This window comes from Varroa jacobsoni, unplaced genomic scaffold (genome assembly GCF_002532875.2).
Source record: "Varroa jacobsoni isolate VJ856 unplaced genomic scaffold, vjacob_1.0 scaffold_273, whole genome shotgun sequence".
Classification (NCBI taxonomy): domain Eukaryota; kingdom Metazoa; phylum Arthropoda; class Arachnida; order Mesostigmata; family Varroidae; genus Varroa; species Varroa jacobsoni.
In genome coordinates this window covers 1-20,193 of record NW_019213175.1, presented here as the reverse complement: position 1 = coordinate 20,193, position 20,193 = coordinate 1, and the positions used below count along the sequence as shown (strand labels likewise).

The 20,193-nt window shown below is 39.9% G+C and overlaps 2 protein-coding genes across 7 annotated transcripts; one reads left to right on the top strand and one right to left on the bottom strand.

Moving 5' to 3' along the window:
* Positions 1 to 154: 154 nt before the first annotated feature.
* Positions 155 to 8,716, bottom strand: LOC111258871 (calumenin). 2 transcript variants are annotated; one of them, XM_022830423.2, is made up of 7 exons: positions 8,605 to 8,716; positions 8,141 to 8,218; positions 6,795 to 6,908; positions 2,950 to 3,212; positions 2,068 to 2,248; positions 1,535 to 1,683; positions 155 to 943 (listed from the first exon to the last, which is right to left on the bottom strand). In XM_022830423.2, exons 4-7 carry the CDS (start codon positions 3,199 to 3,201, stop codon positions 590 to 592), a joined length of 936 nt encoding a protein of 311 aa, XP_022686158.1. In that variant the 5' UTR covers positions 3,202 to 3,212; positions 6,795 to 6,908; positions 8,141 to 8,218; positions 8,605 to 8,716; the 3' UTR covers positions 155 to 589. The 2 variants fall into 2 exon arrangements, with proteins under 2 accessions (XP_022686158.1, XP_022686157.1); XM_022830422.2 differs by lacking the exons at positions 6,795 to 6,908; positions 8,141 to 8,218; positions 8,605 to 8,716 and adding an exon at positions 4,841 to 5,269.
* Positions 8,717 to 9,002: 286 nt separating this feature from the next.
* LOC111258869 (uncharacterized) lies at positions 9,003 to 20,192 on the top strand. 5 transcript variants are annotated; one of them, XM_022830420.2, is made up of 6 exons: positions 12,203 to 12,343; positions 13,543 to 13,667; positions 17,038 to 17,208; positions 17,831 to 18,094; positions 18,462 to 18,760; positions 19,361 to 20,192. In XM_022830420.2, exons 2-5 carry the CDS (start codon positions 13,628 to 13,630, stop codon positions 18,551 to 18,553), a joined length of 567 nt encoding a protein of 188 aa, XP_022686155.2. In that variant the 5' UTR covers positions 12,203 to 12,343; positions 13,543 to 13,627; the 3' UTR covers positions 18,554 to 18,760; positions 19,361 to 20,192. The 5 variants fall into 5 exon arrangements, with proteins under 5 accessions (XP_022686156.1, XP_086823743.1, XP_022686155.2 ...); XM_022830419.2 differs by having other exon boundaries at positions 12,209 to 12,343; positions 13,546 to 13,667; XM_022830421.2 differs by lacking the exons at positions 17,038 to 17,208; positions 17,831 to 18,094; positions 18,462 to 18,760; positions 19,361 to 20,192 and adding exons at positions 9,003 to 9,472; positions 10,544 to 10,765; positions 11,280 to 11,916 and having other exon boundaries at positions 12,151 to 12,343; positions 13,546 to 13,665.
* The last annotated feature ends 1 nt before the right edge of the window (position 20,193 follows it).

Below are 20,193 nucleotides of genomic sequence, written 5' to 3'. Positions count from 1 at the left end.
AGCTGTTTCTCATATAGTGGGAAGATTTTCATTTCACCAACATTTCGGGTAGCGCTGTTTTGATAGTTAGAGCCGATGCTATAAGAAGCTAAGGATAAGATACTGATGTAAGTTTCACTTACCCTATAATAAAGTACATAGTAAAAACACAGAATTTACGAAATAGCAACCTTTTTGGATTTCTGCGGCCCGTCACAGTGAGTTTGGCATCTTGGTGTCGAATGGCGGACACAGCCCAATCGCTGGGGTGATAAAGACGAAAACTTTGTTCTCATATAATGATTTTCAGCATTGAATTTTCGCGGCTTATATTGCTCATAAGCTTCCTATCACACGTTAGCCAATTGTTTATCATTACTACTCAACCATTAATTAAGCGTATGTCAAGAAATATGAAAATATATGGTAATATTTATATGTTTCAGATGTGTGTTTTCAGACAGAGTAAATGTCAAATCATTTGTACGATTGTTAAAATCCATCACTTTCTTGATCACTATACCTAACTTAATTACACTTTATTACAGTGTCCACTTATTTGGAAATCGCACAAACATGAAAAAACAGCATCACTCATTAGATAGCTATACTAGAGTTCGTTATGTTTTAGATCGGATCTGTCATGACGATGGGCGTTTTCCACCCAGAACTCGTTCGGCAACAGGCCAAGGAAGTGGTCGGAGTTCTGCACGATGTCTGTCCGCGTAAGTTTTGTGTCACGGTCCTGATCCGCGAAGGAGATGAATCTCCAAGCTTCGCCTTCCTCACGGTCGAACTGCGGGACAACCCAGTCCCTCATCTCGCTACGATCGAGGCTTCCGTCCTTGTTTTTATCAAGATAAGTCGTGAAATGGGCCTGTTGCTCTTTAAGCCAGCTATCGTCGCTCTTCTCCGGGCCTGCGACACTTTTAAGATGGTCCATATACTCCTCTAATGAGATGATCTGGTGGGAGAAAAGTGATAATAGATGAGATAATCAAGACGTTATCGTCAGAATAGAAAATAACGTATCAGCTGTCTGGGCCAAGCGTTTTGCCTTGCGGTTAAACAAGGTAGCCTACTATATATGCTGATTAAATAATGAAACAAAAGTAGCCTTTAATAAACGGGAAAATGGGGTTGTCAAGGTTGCCCTTGACCAAAAGTGGCTCGTAGCGATTTTCGGGACTTCCAGGCTCCCACCACGGAAGGCATCATAAGGCGCACACGTACGATCCCAGAGACATAGATTGGGCAAATCGGAAAAGAATAGGGTAAAATTTTAAAAACTCGATGACTGCGTATAATCACCATATATGGTTGTCTTAAACAGACGAAAACGCATTTCGCGTTCTCTATTAAGTTCACATTACGGTCACTTGGACGAGACTGCACGACCGATTTCATATGGCTCGATCTATCCCATATTCAGCTGTTCTAAACAGGAACTCGACAAAACTAAAAACAATGCAGTAACTACCCGACCCAAGACAAGCCGGTATTAGAGCACCAGCATTTCATAGCAAGAAAGTATGCGAAAAGGCTGTCTTCTCACCTGATCATCATCACTATCCATCATGTCGATTGCCTCAGTCACCACGATGTCACTTTTTAATGGATCCTCTTCGGGATGCAGGAAAGCTCTAAACTCAACCTTGCTGAGTAACCCATCCGCATTATCGTCAGCGTGCTTCCAGCGACGCTCTACAAAAAAAACGAGACCGCTATTATGGCGTTTTACACTGTTAATTGTCAGACACCGCTTGTAAACTATCGATTAGTTCGCCGGCATATACCCAATAGAACATTGAAATGATGTATTCCATTAAATTTTCGTTCCACCTGACAGTATATACTGGCATTATCAATTTATTCCGGATGTATCAATGTCCTTTGCTTGACATTTGAAAAAAGTAGGTTTTTTAGGTTTCATTTTCATTAGCAGCAATACTGTCATTGCCTAGAGACCAAAGATTACATCATGTATTGTCTACTGCGTTCTTCGAACCTTACGATGCTAATCTAAACAAAGAGGTCAACGTGCCATAACCAAGTGTCATAAACATGGAGGCACGTAGAAAAACTAACCTGTTCGCACGAGTTGCTCATCGTACTGCTTCTTCTCGTCCGGCGTCAAACCCGCTTGTTCCTCATCGTTGAACGTTACCTTACGATACTCATTCCAGGACAAGGAGTCACCTTGAAGCTTGTCAGCAAAGTATTCCCATTGTCGATCGATGTTGTCAGTCACCATTGAGCCATGAATTACCTGTCGTATGAAAGTAAATGTAGTCAGGTTGTGCTGTACACGAGTCTATAGTCGAACAGTTACAAGCGTATGATCGGTAGCTTCCGTGAAGTGTAGTAAAAGCAAAAAGGACGTTTATTAACTACTGCACGAATGCTTTATTTCAACCATCACTAAATACATTACAAACGTTAGATAGAGTATGTCTCTATCGTTTCTAGATGAATTTCTTCTGTTCTTCATTAGCCGATGCCCTTCGACACAGACGACATCTGATAGAGCTTTATATTGTTTATGCTGAAAACACATGACATATTTATTCCTAAATGTCATCTAATTATAAAATGTACATCATCTTTATTTTATGTCTAGCATACGATTATTTTTTTCACTTTAGATAGCTGCGCAGTGTTTTACGGGTAGCCTTCAGTTATTTTGAGCCAGCTCGATTAGTGCCGACGAAACACAAGACACAATTATAAAACCAACTCAAAAATACCCTATTTAATAACAACGTAAGCATTTTCAATGTACGCCTCTATATACAGTTTGGCGTGTCTCGGAAAATATATGTGCGTGTATATATTCGAGGGCTATCCTATGATAGATGCTCGGAAAGGGGTCGTCTAAGCAAACAAGCTCGATGCTTTTGCTAACTTACGCTATTCCCCTCAGTCTTCAGGTCAATTGGAATGGAAAAAAATCATAACGTCATTTGTTACCTTTAGCCATGTTTTGATTTCTGACGCGTCAACATAGTTATCCTTGTTTATGTCAAGTTTCTCGTCAAATAGTTTCCCGAGAGCTTCTTTGACCTTCTTCGGATCGGGTGGCTGATAGTATTGAGGCGGTTCATGAGAATGTTCATGTTTTGTGGGATCAGCCCCATTAGGTGCCTTCGGGCCTTGGCCATAAACTGTCGTGGTGAACAACGCGGCAACGAAGGTCGCGCTGATTAGAGTCACTCCAACCATCCTGGAAATCACTGAGAATAATATAGGCCTGAGTCAGTGTATGTATTAAACAAGAAATTCTTGCGCGCTGCGTGAGCACAGCCTCCTGCAGGCTAAGAGGGTAGACTTAAGTGCTTAGTACGGTGTCTCGGCCGGCCGAACCTTTGGCCTAAAAAAATCAAGAGTCAGGGTTTAAATTCTGCGAACGACATACTGCACGACAGGTACGACCAGATAAGTGAAACGATTACATGCTTAACCAAGTCTATCAGGATAACAATGCTGAGCCTGATATCAACAGACGCAATCGATAAGCGATCAGCTTCTAATTTCATCGTATCTATTTGCTGTTAGATCAATAGATCAGACTTGTAACGAATAGATTCTGCTTGTCAGACCCCTAATGTTAGTGTGCAGCGACGTAAAGAGGCAAAATCATTAATTTTTGGCAACACCTAAAAAGCGATTGGTCAGGCATCCTTTGTAAACGCTGTCATACGTGGACAACGAGCGGTGTTCCAGATACGCAGCCGTGTTTAGCGGCAGATGAACTGAGACTTTGCCATGTGTATCTTTCGCTGCAACTTCTTTCCGCACGAATCAAGACTCTTCCAATGCACTAGATACAGGTTAAGAAAACACCTCTGGAGCGCTAATTATTTCAGTTTAAAATATTTCTATAAAATAGTACTCAACAATTACTTTGTCGCTACGCTTGGTTAATCGCGACAAATCATCTTTGTAAGCAGCCAGACTGGCCTATGTAACCGGTAAACTTTGCATCCACAAGAAGATGTCTCAGCTATATACGTTTATGTATTGTAACTAACACAGCCTGCGAAGGCCCGAAACTTCAGCAATAGTTATTATATCCAAGCTGCTGCAAACAAGTCTATAGCCTCCATTAGAAGTGGAGTCTAAGCGAGGACCAGTCGACATTATCAGTCATTGTAGGTTCAGGCTAGGAGAATTCTGGACGGCGTCACTTGACCTGTATGTAAGTAAAAAAATATTGAGAAGCACACAAATCTGCTACAACTATCATGCATACAATTAGAGCTCTAACAAATATACTGGTAGCCTCTACTTTAAAATCAAACGCCCACAACTAACGAATATACGAGCATGCTTGACTCGAACGAACCAGATATTACAGCTACAGAGCAATATATTTTTACCAGTTCTTCTTTATTGTACTATAGTGTCAAATCTTTTCTGGGGCTGTGCTGGGCAGGGTCAGGGTGCTGGCGGCAGAATGAGGACTGGCAGTCATCATGAAACATTATCCTTTTACAACCCTTCTGCAACAAACGGATCTACGAAACCCGGCAATCATTATGCCATTATATTTCCAATAATAAAAACATGGCGAGGCTAGCAAGCGAGGATCCTATCGCGTCCATTGCGATCAAGCTTCGACTCTATTCCCTACATTACCACAAACAAGCTCCGCACGCAAACAGAAAAACACAAGACGCATGCCTACACTGATAGATCTTTCATGTAATAACACTATTATTATTTTAGCGCGTAGCATCTTGTACAACACACCATCCAGGACTACGTTGTGTTCAATAGATCTGTCAATTTTGCCAGTCAGTATACACTAATAAACGGAGTCCTGCACGTACATCCAATTGGGAATACAACAGACACTAACCTTACACGTCACCGTTGATGCGAAAATCAGGGAAAACGTTCAAATGTCCGATCCTTCAGATCTACCGTCGCTAAAGTTAACAATCGACAGCGCCAAGTTTGGCTACCTAACTCTCTCGATCCAGGGACGAGTAGGAAACACCGGTTTTCTATGGATGGACAGTTGTCCTTCAAAGTTTACAACTGCAATAACAACGGCTGCATCAGCGACAGCAGCTTAGCGACAAGAGCGCCGTGGAGCATTCGGGCCCTAACGTGGTTCTGCTAGTCGCTCGAGCGTCGCTGGTACCGATTGGATCAGCGACTCGTTGGCGTTTTCCACAGCTGGTCGCCGGTGGGGCCAGGCGAGGTTTGCTCTGGAGTGCTTGCCTTCGACTGAAGTCGGTGCTGCGACGCCGGCAAGCACCATTCATGCTCGCAGTTTCAACAGTGACTGCTCCGAGGACTCCGTTAGCAAAACAGTCGCACGCTTTGAAGTAACAGGTCAGACCAGACTAATCATCAAAGGGGCCGCAACCTAGTGAGGGTGGCGCGACGCGATGCTGAATGAAGGCTGTTTAAGTTCATAAATATACGATCGCGGAAGAAGACACCAATATAAAACAAGATAAAATGCTCTCATGAATACCGATTCCATTTTAATAATCCTATTTAAAAAGGGAGGACTAGCTAAGAAATAATTGTGAAATCGTTAAAGATACTAAAGTAACTTTTCGAGGAATCGGCTAATAATAATAATAATAATAACAATAATAGTTTTTTGAAACATAATTTTGTAAATAAACTGTTTGAGTGTCTTTTTTTAGGTTATGTGTTGATGCAATTGAGGATCGAAAAGATGGTACAAAAGCTGGCGATTAAAGAGCTACGGTATATTTAGTTATATGGGAGCGCTAATGTGGGCTCCTGGTCAGGGCTTTGGTCGTACTGTCGTAAATTCACTAAACAAAATAATTTTAACATTGTTAAACTAGTGAACCCTTTTTTACCTTTGTCTTTGAACCTTTAAGCGCTATCAAATTAAAATTAAACCTTTGCATCCGCTTGTGTACTCAGTCGTGCTTGCACAGAACCTCTTTATGTAGTAGGTCCTTTATGTAATAATATAAAATGGAAAACAGCTTAATATATGACTAATTACCGGAGTAAAAGTACTTCGTATAAAGTAATATTTTATACGAAGTATTTTTAAACAAAATTTATTTATTCAATACGTACAGGGGACATTCAAGAGGTTGTAAAGGGCCCCATGGTAGACAAAAAATATATCTCCTAATGCAACGCTTCTTCTCTGATCAGAAATCATAAATTCAAATCTAAAATACTGCAAAATCTCCCCATCAGTTGTCATTCAGTTATCCAAGCTACTAAAGAGTAACTTATTGTTATAAAATGCCTGGTTGTGGTTTACTTATATTCTAGTTTGGATATAAAACATGTTCTTCCATAGGCCTCCATTTGACTGCCGCAATACCACGGTAATAAGGACCCTGGACTTACCAGAGAATCCAGGACTATAGGGTCTCACATTTTATCTCTAGATGAGACTCAGTGGTTCTTTTGACTTTCTAATATCAATGCATCCCTTAATTTCGTTAGATCAGCGTAAATGTCATTAGTCTTGCTTATAGATGGTTCTCACCAGTGCCCTACGCGATCGGCGTTCCTCGTGAGTGTTGGTGTTGAAAGGATTTATCTTTGTGTAAAAAGATTTTCGCTATGAGTCTGCAGTATCTGTGTCATTATTAATAAAAAATATATTCTATACTAACTATATAAAAACATTTGTCGGTAGTCTGAAAAATAAAGCACATAGACTGTAATGAAGCTGCGCTTTTCGGCGTTCTTTTCAAATGCATTAGGTTTAACTAGCGTTCTATTTTGAATAGAAAGTCAAATTGATGACGATAGTAATAATAATAATAATTTGATTATCGAGGTTGACTAATACTTACCACGATAGTTTCTCTACCTGCACTTCTGCGAACCGCGCCGCTAGTGCCCAAAAAATTTCTCGTGTGTTTTCATTTACGCTACACGTTTTTCAGGGTCCAGGTGTTACCTGCGGGCTGCATAGATATAACAAGATTGATTTGTAAGTTTAGCACCTCAGTGTCGCTTCACCCTCTTAGTAAACGAGCTCAGACAAAACGGGGCCTACATTACAACTACGCCGACGCTGACAGGCAGTGGGAAACGTCGCATCACCAAAAGAAAAACAGAAACAGTACGATGAACGCAATGGTGTAAAATCTATGGATCCATAAGGATGTTTTCCGAATACGGTTAAGCAAAAAGAAGTCAAGTGGAAACCAGGGAGGGTCTTAACCGGCTGAAAGGGCTTCGGCTCAAGTGCATTGTTATCGCACATATAGAAATAGCTGAACTAATGAATTTACGTAAGCTTCGTTTTACGTGGATATCCAGAATCATGTAACAGTTGAGCGCCTTGACTGCGATCAGTGGGTTGGCTAAACTATATATGTAGTAGGTATCTGCACAAACCACGCCATCGAACCATTCTAGCGCGAAAAGACATCACACGAAAGAAAGGGTCCTTATGCCCCTGGTGGTGAAGCTAAAGAGGGTGATTCTAAGGTGAGCAGTGCTGTTGAAGGGGCACTATTTCTGCCTTGCAAGGGGCAATTCCTCTGTTCATGAATCAAATAAACAGCTTGTGTTACTGCTTAGATCTGGCGGATATAAAATAATAGTTATACAGAATTATCTATGAAGATCCATCGCTAAGTTTTCTCTGGGTACACCTCACGGAAATAAAATAACGAATATAATGACTTTCTGCACAGGGGATTCTTTGTCAATTGCATTTTTACATAATTCTGTCATGTGGAGCATCCTTGAGTGGCTGCAGTTATCCATATTATTACAGGGTCCCGGTCATTCAAAATTATAATGTTTACAGTTAGCCCGTCCTCCTTGCCAAATACGTGCTATTCTTTGCTAAATCAGACTTTTCAGATGCTATCAACTTAACTACATCATAGAGCACGGGAACCTTATCCCATGTTGACCCCAATCGTCGATGTAGCGACCGCTCAAGCGAATAGAGGAGACATGTTCAACAGGGCATGTCATTAGAAAGGGAATTATTAGGACGAGAATAAAAACTTTATTCAGTAACAAAACGAAGACTTCAGGGGGATGAAGCAAAGTTGTGATTGCTTTACACGTTTACGAGTCACCTAAGTAAGCAAAGCTATTACATATGTACTGAAACTGAGAAAATCGATAGAAGTGCTAGATTTTAATGATGATGCACAGAGTGAAACAAGGTACTCACCAATATTGGGCATGAAAACGGGAGCGTGTTAATGAACCGACGAGGTAAAAAGCTGGACTGCTAATACGCAACGCTAATCTAACAACAAAAGTCATAACATTTTGATATTTTGAGACTATTACACTAGAGGGGTAATCGATAATTGCTTTCGTCGCTAACATCGAAGATTTCGAAGCTCGTTGGAGTTATATTCTCTTATGCCTATTTATGAACAGTGAAGATACCCTTCTTCAATTCAATGCAAACGGGATAAAAACGATGCTCAATCTAGTTTGTATATAATTTATGAAGACCTATTGTAAGGTCTCCGTCTGGGACATAAATAAGTACATAATAGTCATCATGTATCGACACGACAACAACAACAGTGCAGCACAAGGAAGTACTTTCGACCTTAGCTGACTAGGTCTACATATCGCTTGAACACATAACGACCATGGCCTCCTTATTGTCAGGAAATTTACCATTTCTCTACACAATATCTCTGTCGTTTAATAACGCTACCTAGCTCTAGCATAAAGTTGTGTAAACTTTTTTATCGTAAAATTCGACAACTACAGACGAGCTCAGATCGAAATATCTACTAAAGATCTACGTTTTGAGAAGATCCGTATATACTATACTTCTGCTGTTCAAACTAGTCAATATGATTGCAAGTCAACCTGACTCATACATGAAAGTCTGTCACGTCGTTTATGCTGTTTATTATTGGTTCGGTAATGCAACACCTACAAGGTTTTTCTATGCCACGTTTCGATCTCTTTTGCACGTGTTGTCAAACAGAAGCATTTGCCATATCATGTCTGCAATCTGTACAACCTTTTGCAGTGCTGGCAGCCAATAGTTGTGTCGATATCGTGACCTGATGACGTGGCATCAAGGGAAACGTGCGTAAGAGCCCACTGGTAGGAAAGGAAACCTTTGACAGCAGCCTAAAGGACACCAGTCCGCATCTATAGCTAGACAACTACGCTCGCTATTTTTTTTTAGATAAAACAGTAACCAAATATAGGCACTGTGTATGGCCCTGTGCACTGTTCTATTTCCAAACTCAGTTTAGCTTTGAAATACGGCACAAGAAGCGTGTCTGCTAAACTGTAATCTACGAGCGGACTCCCAATGATCGGATGCAGTATCGTGACAGGCTTTATTCGTGCTTGGAAAGCCAAGTCTTAAACCAGTGGGAGGGGAGCAGATAAGTCAGAACGTCATTTCGTGAAGAAGACCACGTTTCGCTAAGCACTGAAGATTTCGTTCTGAAGACTTTTTGAGCACTGACAATGGACAGTGACGCCACGAAGGACCTGCGTAGGAAGAAGGACGTAGAAAAGAGTAAGACGATTTCGTGTTATTACCGAGGCGGATATATGTATCTGTTCTTGTGAAGTTAATTGTGATCTTCATTACGAAGTCAATTTATGCATATTTGCACCATACCTAAACGCTCCATGTGATTTTGGTGCTTAATGTAGGGAGAAGAAGGGCTGGTCATCGTTCTTTGTTGCAATTTTCTTAAAGATATTGCACTTCCTTATGAAAGGAAAGTTCGTAGAATTTTCCGGGGTGCCTGTCTATGGCTGGCTTTTTCACTTTTACGTTTAACCTGAAGCGATAATTATTTTCATCGACTTATTAAATTGAGTGGCTGATTATAACGGATGTTAGAAAACTTGGATTGGTTAGGCTTACGTGACTGGGTCTAGTGCGCGATTATGGGGATGACCCAACGTACATCGTATTGAAATTGACGGACAGCCAACCACCTACTATCCCTGGAATAACCAAATTCTATCATATCACAATAAACAAATAATTGCTTTGAATGCGAATACAAATTCAAAACGAACGTTAGAAACAGTAGTCGGTCAAACCATATACCCTATACCAATTCGTCCTTTTTGTGCTTATGTCATTCCATAAGTTAACGTAACTTCTACGCAATAATTGTATAAGAGTTTGCGAACAGACTGTGGTATTCGCTTTTCTATTTTTGATATTTTTAGTTTTGTCTTTTGATTTCGAACAAAGTTCTCTAAATGAAATAAGCTATTTCTTCACACAGTTTCAGCCATTTTTCTTGTGCTTCAATAAACTATATTTTACATTTATATGGCCATAGGAATATGCTAGTATTTGTTGCGTGTGCAAGATGCAAGCACAAACGAAAAAGACCTTGTCACCTTATTATTATTGTTATGCATCTGTGTAGAAATGACTCTGCGTTCGTATTTCTGTAAAAAGATATTTAATGTGCTATAGCTCTTGATTTACATTAGCCGCACTGTCTTTCTGCTGTTAGCAGAGGCTATTGAGCTCGTACCAGCTATGCTTGCTCCGAAGACAAACGTACGTAACGTCGTTATCACTATTCGCTGTTACTGTCTTTCGTTTACTATCTTCTAGTCCGTCGACAGCTTTTCGGGCCAAATGGGCTGCCTCAAACCCCGCATAAAAAACCCGTGGAGAAGATAACGCTATGCAAATTCGACAAAAACACGACGTATGCTGAGGATAAAATGCTCCTTAAGTCATCAAGCGACTTCTACAACAAGTGGGGTTTTGACCCGAGCACTGAAGCATTCGATCCGAACAGTGACTGGCTATGGGAAAAGCTAATAATGGAAGGTTGGTTCACCGTAATTTACTTGTCGCTGGTTTATTTAGAAATAGACAGGACGGAATAAGGGTGGATGCACTGGAAGCATAAATCCCAAATGTGCTAGGCGTTAGATCAGGTGCCTCGAATACGATAACAAACGTCGTTTCGTCTTTACAAAGTCAGCTCTTTCGTGATCCTTTTCGTTTGTTTTTAGTTATGTATCAGGCTTAAATGTGAAAAGACATGGCCAGTGTAGCCTTCATGGCCGCAGGTCTGAACCTAACCTTGACAACGACACGACGTCCAAGCTGTCGGGTTAATAAAAGGTGCTAAATTAGGCATATAATTGGTTTCCTCCATTGTAGACTTTTCGAAAGTGTTGTTCTGAGGCATGTGGTTATTAACGTTATACCGTTTTGTAAATGCCTTATTAGCTCCATAAGGACAAATAATTTTAACATATATTCGTCGCACCCCGTCTGTAGCGGTGCATTTTTTGTCCTAGTGAGTCTTAGTCTTTTGTTCAATGGATCTTTTCAGATGGAACTGTTAGAAGCGTCGTTAAGTTAAATCCACCGCAAGAACCCGGTCTTCCTACAGACAATCCTATTAAGGATGCTGTTCATGAGCATTCGACCGAGCTTCACAATAATCGTTCGTTAGATCATAACCTTGCCAAGCTATTTGTTGACTTAACGCCGGCTGAACTTTGCAATAATCTCTCAAACGAAAGTGCTGATGACATCATTATGGAGAGGTCAATGGCACAATTGAGTAGCGATTTGGATAATCAGGATATCGTTCGTGCAAAATTAGCTGGACCACGAGGTAGTCTCCCAGATGACCTCATTAGAGAAGCCTTGCAAATAATGTCAGCCGGCACACGCTGCGGAAGTTCTAGTCTTAACGTTATTGAGCTATCCCCGTACAAAATCAGCATCTTCAACCGTCGACAGGGCAAACCTAATGAACTAGTCGGCATTTCACTGACACAATCTTTGTTAAAGCAATTCGCCTATCCCGATTTTTCGTGGAAAAGTCACGATTCCGTTCGAATTCAAGACGATACCGTCATCATCGTCAAAAAGTTTGAAAAGTTTATATTCACGGATACTATTCAGAATATGCGGAGAGACGGTCCCTTGGGCGTTGCACTAATCAAAAGAATGAAACAAATGTGAGTCGCATCTTTACGACAATTAAAACCCATAGATTTTCTATAATTTCAAATTTTGAAATAACATTTTTACTCGTTGATTAGAAAAAATACTCCTATATTCCCTATGAGCATATATATGAGCTCTAAACGAGCTCTCGGACTGTGTAACTCGTGTGACTATATAGTAATAATTATGGCAGCTGCCGAAATTCAAACAGTGATTAACAAATTTTTGTAACATAAATCTATCAGATGCCCTCGTCAACCAAGAAGTTTATATTCGAGGCGGGGTTCAGCTCCGGCTATTTTGTTTGTTCGCTGTTAATGTGTGACAATATCCGAACCAAGCTGCATCGTCCTCGTTAAGAGACTAGCGAGAAATCATTCGCTATAACCTCTTGAATAGGAAAACACCTGAAATTCATGTGAGCCCGACGATATGCAGGTGAGTGACAATTTCCTTATCTTTCTACAATCTATTTTGCCGTTTATTTATGCTATTTAGCATTTCGCAGTCATACGATTGAGGTACACGTCTTAGGACTGAACAGCATTACAAAGCACAATATTGTATAAAAAATATTGTGGTTAGCCTTAACCATCGTGATAATCCGTAACCATAATCGATAATTATCACGATAATTGTGATTGGCCACTGATTAGCCCACAACTGGTATTTGCGATTTAAACCAATAACTAATCATCGAGCAAAATCGTTCGAAGGATGGCGGCGACAGGTTCGAACTTTTCAAATAAAAGATTGTTGCTGCCCTTGCCAAATTCTCTTTATATCGCTAACAATGTGATCTGAAATAGCGAAATATAAGTGTCATTGTGTATACATCATTTTTATCTGTTTTTAGAGGGGATAACCAACCTATCTGTTGCAGCTGCAACAAAAACATTTTGCAAAAATAAAGTTCTTGTAGCAATATTCGTATGAAGTAATGCGGATTGCCATAAATTATTTTCCGATTGCGTACCAATTGTTAACGGAATTAAAATATCTTGCCTAAAAGGCTTGTTGAATTAGACAGTTCCTAACGTAACATGACAAACCGCAATACGCGCATATTTCATTGTCTAGCCGCCAGAGGGCGCACACAGGTATTGTTGGCGCATGCCCAGCAAGGTTTGTATGTTAGGCTTTATGGCCGCATAGCTATCTTCGCCAGAGGTGGCAAGGGAAGCCTGAGTCATAGTTGCATGCCCTTGCCACATCGGGAAGTGGTTCGGCTGTAACGACAGCGCAGAGGTCCAGTTTACCAGACACGAAACGTTGCGCCAGTCTATTGAAGGAAACCTGCTGAGGGCGTGCTTTGTGTAGTTGTGATCTATCTCAAAGAAACAAAAGACACAATTGGCTCACTATCACTGCCGCGACAGTATGAGGACAGTTGTTCGATGCGAAATTAATTGATCATACTTCCTCTGTGCATCGGATAGGCATATACAATTTTACGTGGAGATACTGCATCGGCCTTATTAACTGGCAGTCTCGAAATTAACACCAGATCTAACCTGTGGTCTATTGCTTACGTAAACAGTATTGCAGTGTCAATGATGGAGTGTATGTGTAAATAAACGATAACTGGGAACCACACAAACTGGAACTCGAGTGATTTTGTGACGAATTATTTTCAGCAGTGGTGGACTATTTACGGCGGCTAGTTGAGGGCTAAGGGCGTTTCGTTAACGAATAGTGACGAGGATTTATAGCATTGCAATCATGGAACATACCAAAATCGATCTGGTTGGCCGAACAAATGGTAAGTGAATATCATTTATGCCTATAGTGGATTCACCCGAGCATCTATTGCTCATAACTTTTTGTGGATCTTAGTGAGTTCTACGAGTTTTGTTTTAAGCAACTCTAAACTAAATAACTGATTAAATAATTGTCAACGACCAATTGACTCGGCTAAATTTCAGACCAGTATCGAGAGTTAATTTTTGTGCAGGAGGGTTTCGTACCCAGGAATTGCATGTGTTAGAACTCTTCTCTAGATATACCTGTTAAAAAATAGAAGGAGATAAAGCTCTTGTCAAGTCTCCGGAACACCGAATCGTGAATAAATCCTGTATCATGTTAGAACTTCAGTACTGATGTCTAAATATTTCATTTAGCATGTTATCGTGGTGGTAGAAGATCCAAAAGAATTAGAACCTGTCAAAACTTTATTTTTTTCTCATTTACTGGAAGAGAAATTGACTTACCTCGCTTTTTATATCATGTTTTTTTTCTCTTTTTTCCATTAGCTTATAATCTCGCTGAATATATAATTGTTCTAGCAATATTTCTATAAAACTAGGAAAATGTGTTTCATCTATGCTAGATCAACTTTTACGTATGGAACAGATAAGAGAAATGTTTTGGGTGTGTACCGCTGGGGGGCCTGTTCGAGTTTCCATCTTTTACTATTTGTTGTGAAATTTAGCTTGGAAGCCCTAACGTACCTTTTGATTTAGGCTATGTGCTGTATTGAATGTAATTTGTGGAGTGCGTGAAAACGAGCAGATGAATCTCTTATTTGGGTTATGTTTTCACACATAATCTCGGAGTCGTACTATAGTGAAGTGGCTGTATGAAATAACGTTAGTTACTTTTTCTATTGCTGTACCAGGAAATCTAAGGAAGCAGAAGTTAGAAGTTTCTCAGTTTTAGATAAGAATTTGCATCAAGAACTATTAATAGGTTCCTGCTGTATTTTATTATGAAGCAAAGGTGTTATGTTTTTAATCTACGAAAGCCATGATGAAGAATATTCTATTTGTATGTTACCTCTTTGCGATTTTTAGGCTATTTGTATTGAAGTAACCTAAACTTACGGTTGTACCTTGTTAAAAAAAATATCGGAAAGACATCTGTTTTTTTTTACCAGATCAGTCGATCCGCGTTCGGCTCTCTGGCGCTACGCTCGTATGCCTGTCGACTGTTGAAAAATTATATCCCAGAGGACTTGAGCTTTCCCCTTTTAGTTTGCAAACGCTTCGAAGTACACGAAGTTCGATCCTGTATTGTTGTTTGGGAAAAAAATAGAGTACCAAAAAGCATTCTCTGTCGGGAGGGAAGGCAGATACTCACAGGATGCCAGGCCTTGAATCATTACCGAGTATGCAATAGAAGGCCAGCGGTTTCGCGATGGACGAAGAAAGCTTTAAAGACAACCCTTGCTCGCTCTCGATATTTCATAGCGAATACAATCGCCGCAAAAGCAAAACTGCATATGCTAGAAGTCATCATCAGGGAGCTCGCATGTGTCATATAGGATCATTTCGAAAGGCCATTGGGAGACGGGATTACAGGCTATTTAGGTCAAAGGGTACGATGACTAATTCATGCAATAAGATACACAATACATTTCATGTACAAAAAGGTCTGAGCTGTAAATGATCATTAAATATGGATCAGAATTACGCCCAAATGTAGCTCAGGTAAATTCGTGTCTGTCGAATGAAACAAACACTAGCAGACTTAAAATCAGGGATTTATATAAATTGGATTTAAAGGGAACATTCAATTCAAGCCGTATACGAGACAAATAATAGAAGGCAATATGTAAAATTTGTAATCCAGGATAATGGAGTTCTACTTAAGTGTAGTGCTAAACGCATATTGCATCTAAATCTTCAACATTTCATTGTCAACTTGTTTAATTTCCACAGCATCATGTCAGTGGTGCATTCACTTAATTTCCACATATGATCCACAAAAACTCAATAAAATCAGTCATTTCAAATTTACGACCTGTTAAATGTTTAGTTTGGGTATCATGTTCGGTATTGCCGTTAAGCCTTTCACTAAACAGAGGGCTGACTGACGGATTGGCTAGCTCCCAGCCATCTCGAAATGAACCGTCTCTCTATCTACCGATGCCCTCTGGGTTAGAACCTAGATCACAATGTATCCCTAAAACTAAAGCACAAATACATTGTTTACCCACTAAGATATCATCACGACCCGTTAAACCAATGCGTTCAATCAAGGACCTTTCCTTTTCTCCATGAGGACAGAAAATTACTCAAAGCTTATCACAGTAAGGAGACTCGCCAGCAGTCTGCTTGGGCGTACGCAGTCCTCTTTGGGCTAATTTTCCTGTTTATCTTGTGATTTTTGGGTTTAACTTGATATTGTTGGAGAAATGAAGTTCATATCCTAACAAATACTGCTCTTAAACTTGCAACAATTAAACCAATCGTTCAATTGCTGTCAGTAATTTGAGTGGCAGTCAAAAAAGAGAAAAATGATCGCCCAATCAAAGCCCACGGGCTAAAGATCCCCATGCGGCTGCTGAGTGTGATAGAAATGATTAAAAAATATCATGCTCAACGCGTTAATCAGACGGCAATATTTTTTCCCATAATTACTCTTGTGTAGTTTAGCGCATTACGTGCTACACAATCGATGCGGGCAATTAACAGGCGCAGTTTGGAATATTGAAGGGAAAAGCCTTGTGTAGAATATGCGTATAGTTATAGCTATTTGTTTCTAACAGAGCGATTTTTTAGGGTAAATCTGAAAAAACTGTTCAACAACTCGACGCATTATATGTAGACAGGATAGATCGTTTGTTCCCAGAAGTTGTTAGTGCGTTATCCTTTCTTATGCGTATCTGAGGGAAATAGTCTCCGAGATGATTCAGTTGTAAAGTATTCACATGTTAAACATAAAGAAACGTGATGAAATGGCCTAAATTCGAAATTGCGCGTAACCACACTTAGTTTGATGCAGAAGGGGGACGAGCTTTCCGAAGTACTACCTAACTTAATCTAAGACATTTAATTATTTTACAGAAAAATGGCCGCAAACACTCCGAACGATCATTAAACTAGATATATAGCAGTAGTTTAAAAAGTATTTACCGGGAATCACCGAGAAATACTTGGTTGAAGTGTTATCTACCAAATTTATGTATCAAATACTCGTAAAGTTCTGTATAAGTAGTGGGTGATTCAAAGTTGGCGGTGCTATAAGGCATCTAAATCCTGCCAATTTTATTGTAACTTTGTTATATTAAATTGGTAACAATCTTCGGCTGACCTTTTTATGTCTATTTTGTGTATTTTAATTAGTAGTTTTTGTTGCTACTGCTTTCTTTTGAATTCCGTCACTAATTCAACTTATCTATCTTGTCGTAGTCCGTAGGAATCTTTTTGGTACACTTCCAACCGACTCCAGGGCGTCCGTACCCGAGCGAATATTTAGTGAAGAAAAACAGAAAGAATTCTTTGATAAATGGGGCGTAGACGTACGCAACGACTCAATCGACCCTAACAGCCGTTGGGAATGGGAGCTCGTCGAGTTTGAAGGTTCGTATTAGTATTATTATTATTACCATCATTATTATTACTACTACTACTATTTTATTTACAATATCATTATGGGTATAGTAGTCGATTTTTATTAGTTATCCAGTACTCATCAAATTATGTAGCGTCCAAAAGACTCTAGACTTGAAAAATATGAACTACTCTAGACTGAGAATCAGCCAAGGATCAGAAGCTTATATTAATTAGTCTATACGTATCATTGTATTGCAAATACTGTGTGCGAGACTGATAATCGAGTGCCCCTATCATAGTGTCCCTTTATTTTGCCCCTTAATTTAAAAACACGTCGACTCTGTGCTGTTGTACTTGCACTCTCCGTGATTTTGTCGAAGGCCAACAAAAAAGACAAAGGTTAACTCGATCTGGAATTTCTACCTTTGATCTGAACTGACGTGGTTCCAGGGTTGATTCAGACATTAGCAGCTGCTTGTGGCTCTTTAGCAATTTTTTCATTCAAATATAACACAAATATTTCACGAGGTACGGCGTCAAGTCGACAGTTGTTTAGCTTCAAATTTGAGCCAGCTTCGAAACGCTAATTTGCAAGACATACGAAACCCAATCGACCGATAAAAAACCCATACGATCTATTTTATCACAGATCTGCCTGATGCGTTTAAACGAATGGGAGGATGCCGGCCGCGGCGGTATTCAGGAACCAGCGTCGGAAGTGGAGGCGATGTCTGCCAAAGCCGGAGTGGCTCATTCTCTATGCCAAGCGTCAGCGACGAAGGTCGAGCCCGCGGCCCACGCAGTGAAGGAGTATTAGTTGAAAAGCTCACCCATTTGAGTAACGTGAACCTTGACCCGGTTCGTGGCTGTTCATCCCTGTCAAGCTCCGCTTCTTCGAGAACACTCATTACAGGTTAGTGAGAAGGAGATTGATGCTAGACAAAACTCAATGGCGGGCGACTGTAATATCAACTGTGTAAATTGATGCAAAATTCAACTGTCTATAACAAAAAACATAACGGAAACCGATACGGAGCTACAACTGATAAGAGCTTTGTAGCAACGATATTCGAATTTCCTGCAGAGGTTTCCTGCTAGCGTCTTCGGCTTGGACTTAATAAAATTAAGTAATAAAAATATTACTTAATTGTAAGATTTATCGGTAAGTCCTGGGACTTCAGCTGTCCCTCAAATAACGGTTTCGTATACTACTTGTTCCGCCAAATAGCTATATAAACTAATGAGTTTTTTAATTCCCATCTTTTCCTTCCTCGTACCAGATTACCTACGGTCGCAGGCAAAGCGAAGTAGACGCAGCAAGGACACGATGGCTAGTTCACCGCACGGATCCCCAGAGTTGGTACGACATTGACGTTGGACGGGAAGAAACCGAGGTCTGAACGAATTTAGGTCGGAGAAAATGTTACCTAATTTTCGATAGGGGCTGCGGTCTGTTTCTGCGACCAAGTCCCGTAAAGAGAGACTCGAAAGCAAATGCATTCTGACCTCGTTCCGTGATACTGTTCTTCAACTTCGCCCGTCATCAGTCTGTAAATATGCCACCTCTATTGTAGAAAAAGTTAGTGTTTAATATTTGCAGTAGTAATATGATCATTCTTGCAGCGTCTGTGAACGTTAAAATCATCTACATGTATATTAGTGCACCTTTACAAGAAAATTACCTTTGCTCGATAGTACTAATCAAAGGAAATCAGTCTCGGTTGACTTGTTCGTCTGTGATAACGTTCTCAATGATAATTAATATCAAATGAGAAAACTATCGCATTAAATACAAAGTATACGGGCTTCACGGGCGTGTTATGTTCCGTTCTGTCTTGCTTCCCAAACTTTATGTCCATTATATACTGATATATATTGGACTATATTTAAAATGGATTCGTCGATTCCTAGCTCTTTCAGTGTATAGAGGAGAAAAGCGCAATTGATCTGTATGCGGTACGAACAAGTGAACAGAAGTTTAGGTAGAAACACGGCAGTGATGTTAATTTCAAGCCAAACGTACTAACGGATGGGCATTTTGTGCTCTGGTGAACTGTTGTTCAATGTAGCAGACGAAATCCAGCTGACCACTGAACGCTTAACGCGCCTTGGAGTCGAGTTATCGGTTAGGTTCTGCTGTCTGTCTAATTACTCGGATGTTTACCTTTTCTTATTGCAGTGGTATCCGTAAAGCATAGCCCCTCGCGACGCCGTCAATTCAAAAAACATCGCGGCGGATAGAGGCTTTACTTATTATGAGTTATTACGTAGGCGAGTCATCGAGCAGCGACCGAATCAAGTGCTGTATGGTTCGTTGTTTAGTAAATTCGTGTATTTCCATTGATGATTTTTAGCGTTTTTAGCCAATATGTTTATGCTTGTAACAATCATTCTACCAAAAACATTCGTTCGGTATTAACAAAAAAATGCTGAAGACTAGTGAAATGAGGAACGGAGATGAATAAAGTGTAAGGCAAAGACAATGAAACAATAAAACACCAACCAAGAACACATACGCGTACACAATACGTACATAGGAAAATCATAGGATTCAAAGCGATAACCTTATATTTTTTTAACACTCTTCGATTTCTTGTATATATATATATATATATATATATATATATATATATATACGTACACATAGAAAGATGAAAATATATAAAGAGAAACAAATAATTCTGAATACGTATGAATAGAAAGATACGAATTATTTAGAAGTATCAGACCGGATTCTGATCGTTCCCTTTTTGCTATGCAGTTAAATTGATTTCATTGGCCATTATTATGTTTAATAGATTTTTATGGAGCGTACAGAACTGGGATTTGGATGCCTGCTGCGGGCCGGCCTACAGTTTGACCGCACATTAGGGTATATCACACCATATAATTTGGCAATTAGTGCTTAATTATCGCAAATGGTCTCTACTGACGAAATTGAGTCGGCCGGCACCTTTCGGTTACCGTAATGGACTCATTCATTAAAAGCGCGTTAAAACCTACATACAAAAG

Excerpts from the sequence above, each read along its gene's own strand:
- LOC111258871 (XM_022830423.2), bottom strand. The coding sequence starts at position 3,201 with ATGGTTGGAGTGACTCTAATCAGCGCGACCTTCGTTGCCGCGTTGTTC. Across the intron at positions 2,249-2,949 it reads AAATCAAAACATGGCTAAAG|GTAATTCATGGCTCAATGGT; the intron begins GTAACAAATGAC and ends TTCATACGACAG. Across the intron at positions 1,684-2,067 it reads TGAGCAACTCGTGCGAACAG|AGCGTCGCTGGAAGCACGCT; the intron begins GTTAGTTTTTCT and ends TTTTTTTTGTAG.
- LOC111258869 (XM_022830421.2), top strand. The coding sequence starts at position 9,421 with ATGGACAGTGACGCCACGAAGGACCTGCGTAGGAAGAAGGACGTAGAA. Across the intron at positions 9,473-10,543 it reads GAAGAAGGACGTAGAAAAGA|TCCGTCGACAGCTTTTCGGG; the intron begins GTAAGACGATTT and ends ACTATCTTCTAG. Across the intron at positions 11,917-12,150 it reads ATCAAAAGAATGAAACAAAT|ATGCCCTCGTCAACCAAGAA; the intron begins GTGAGTCGCATC and ends TAAATCTATCAG.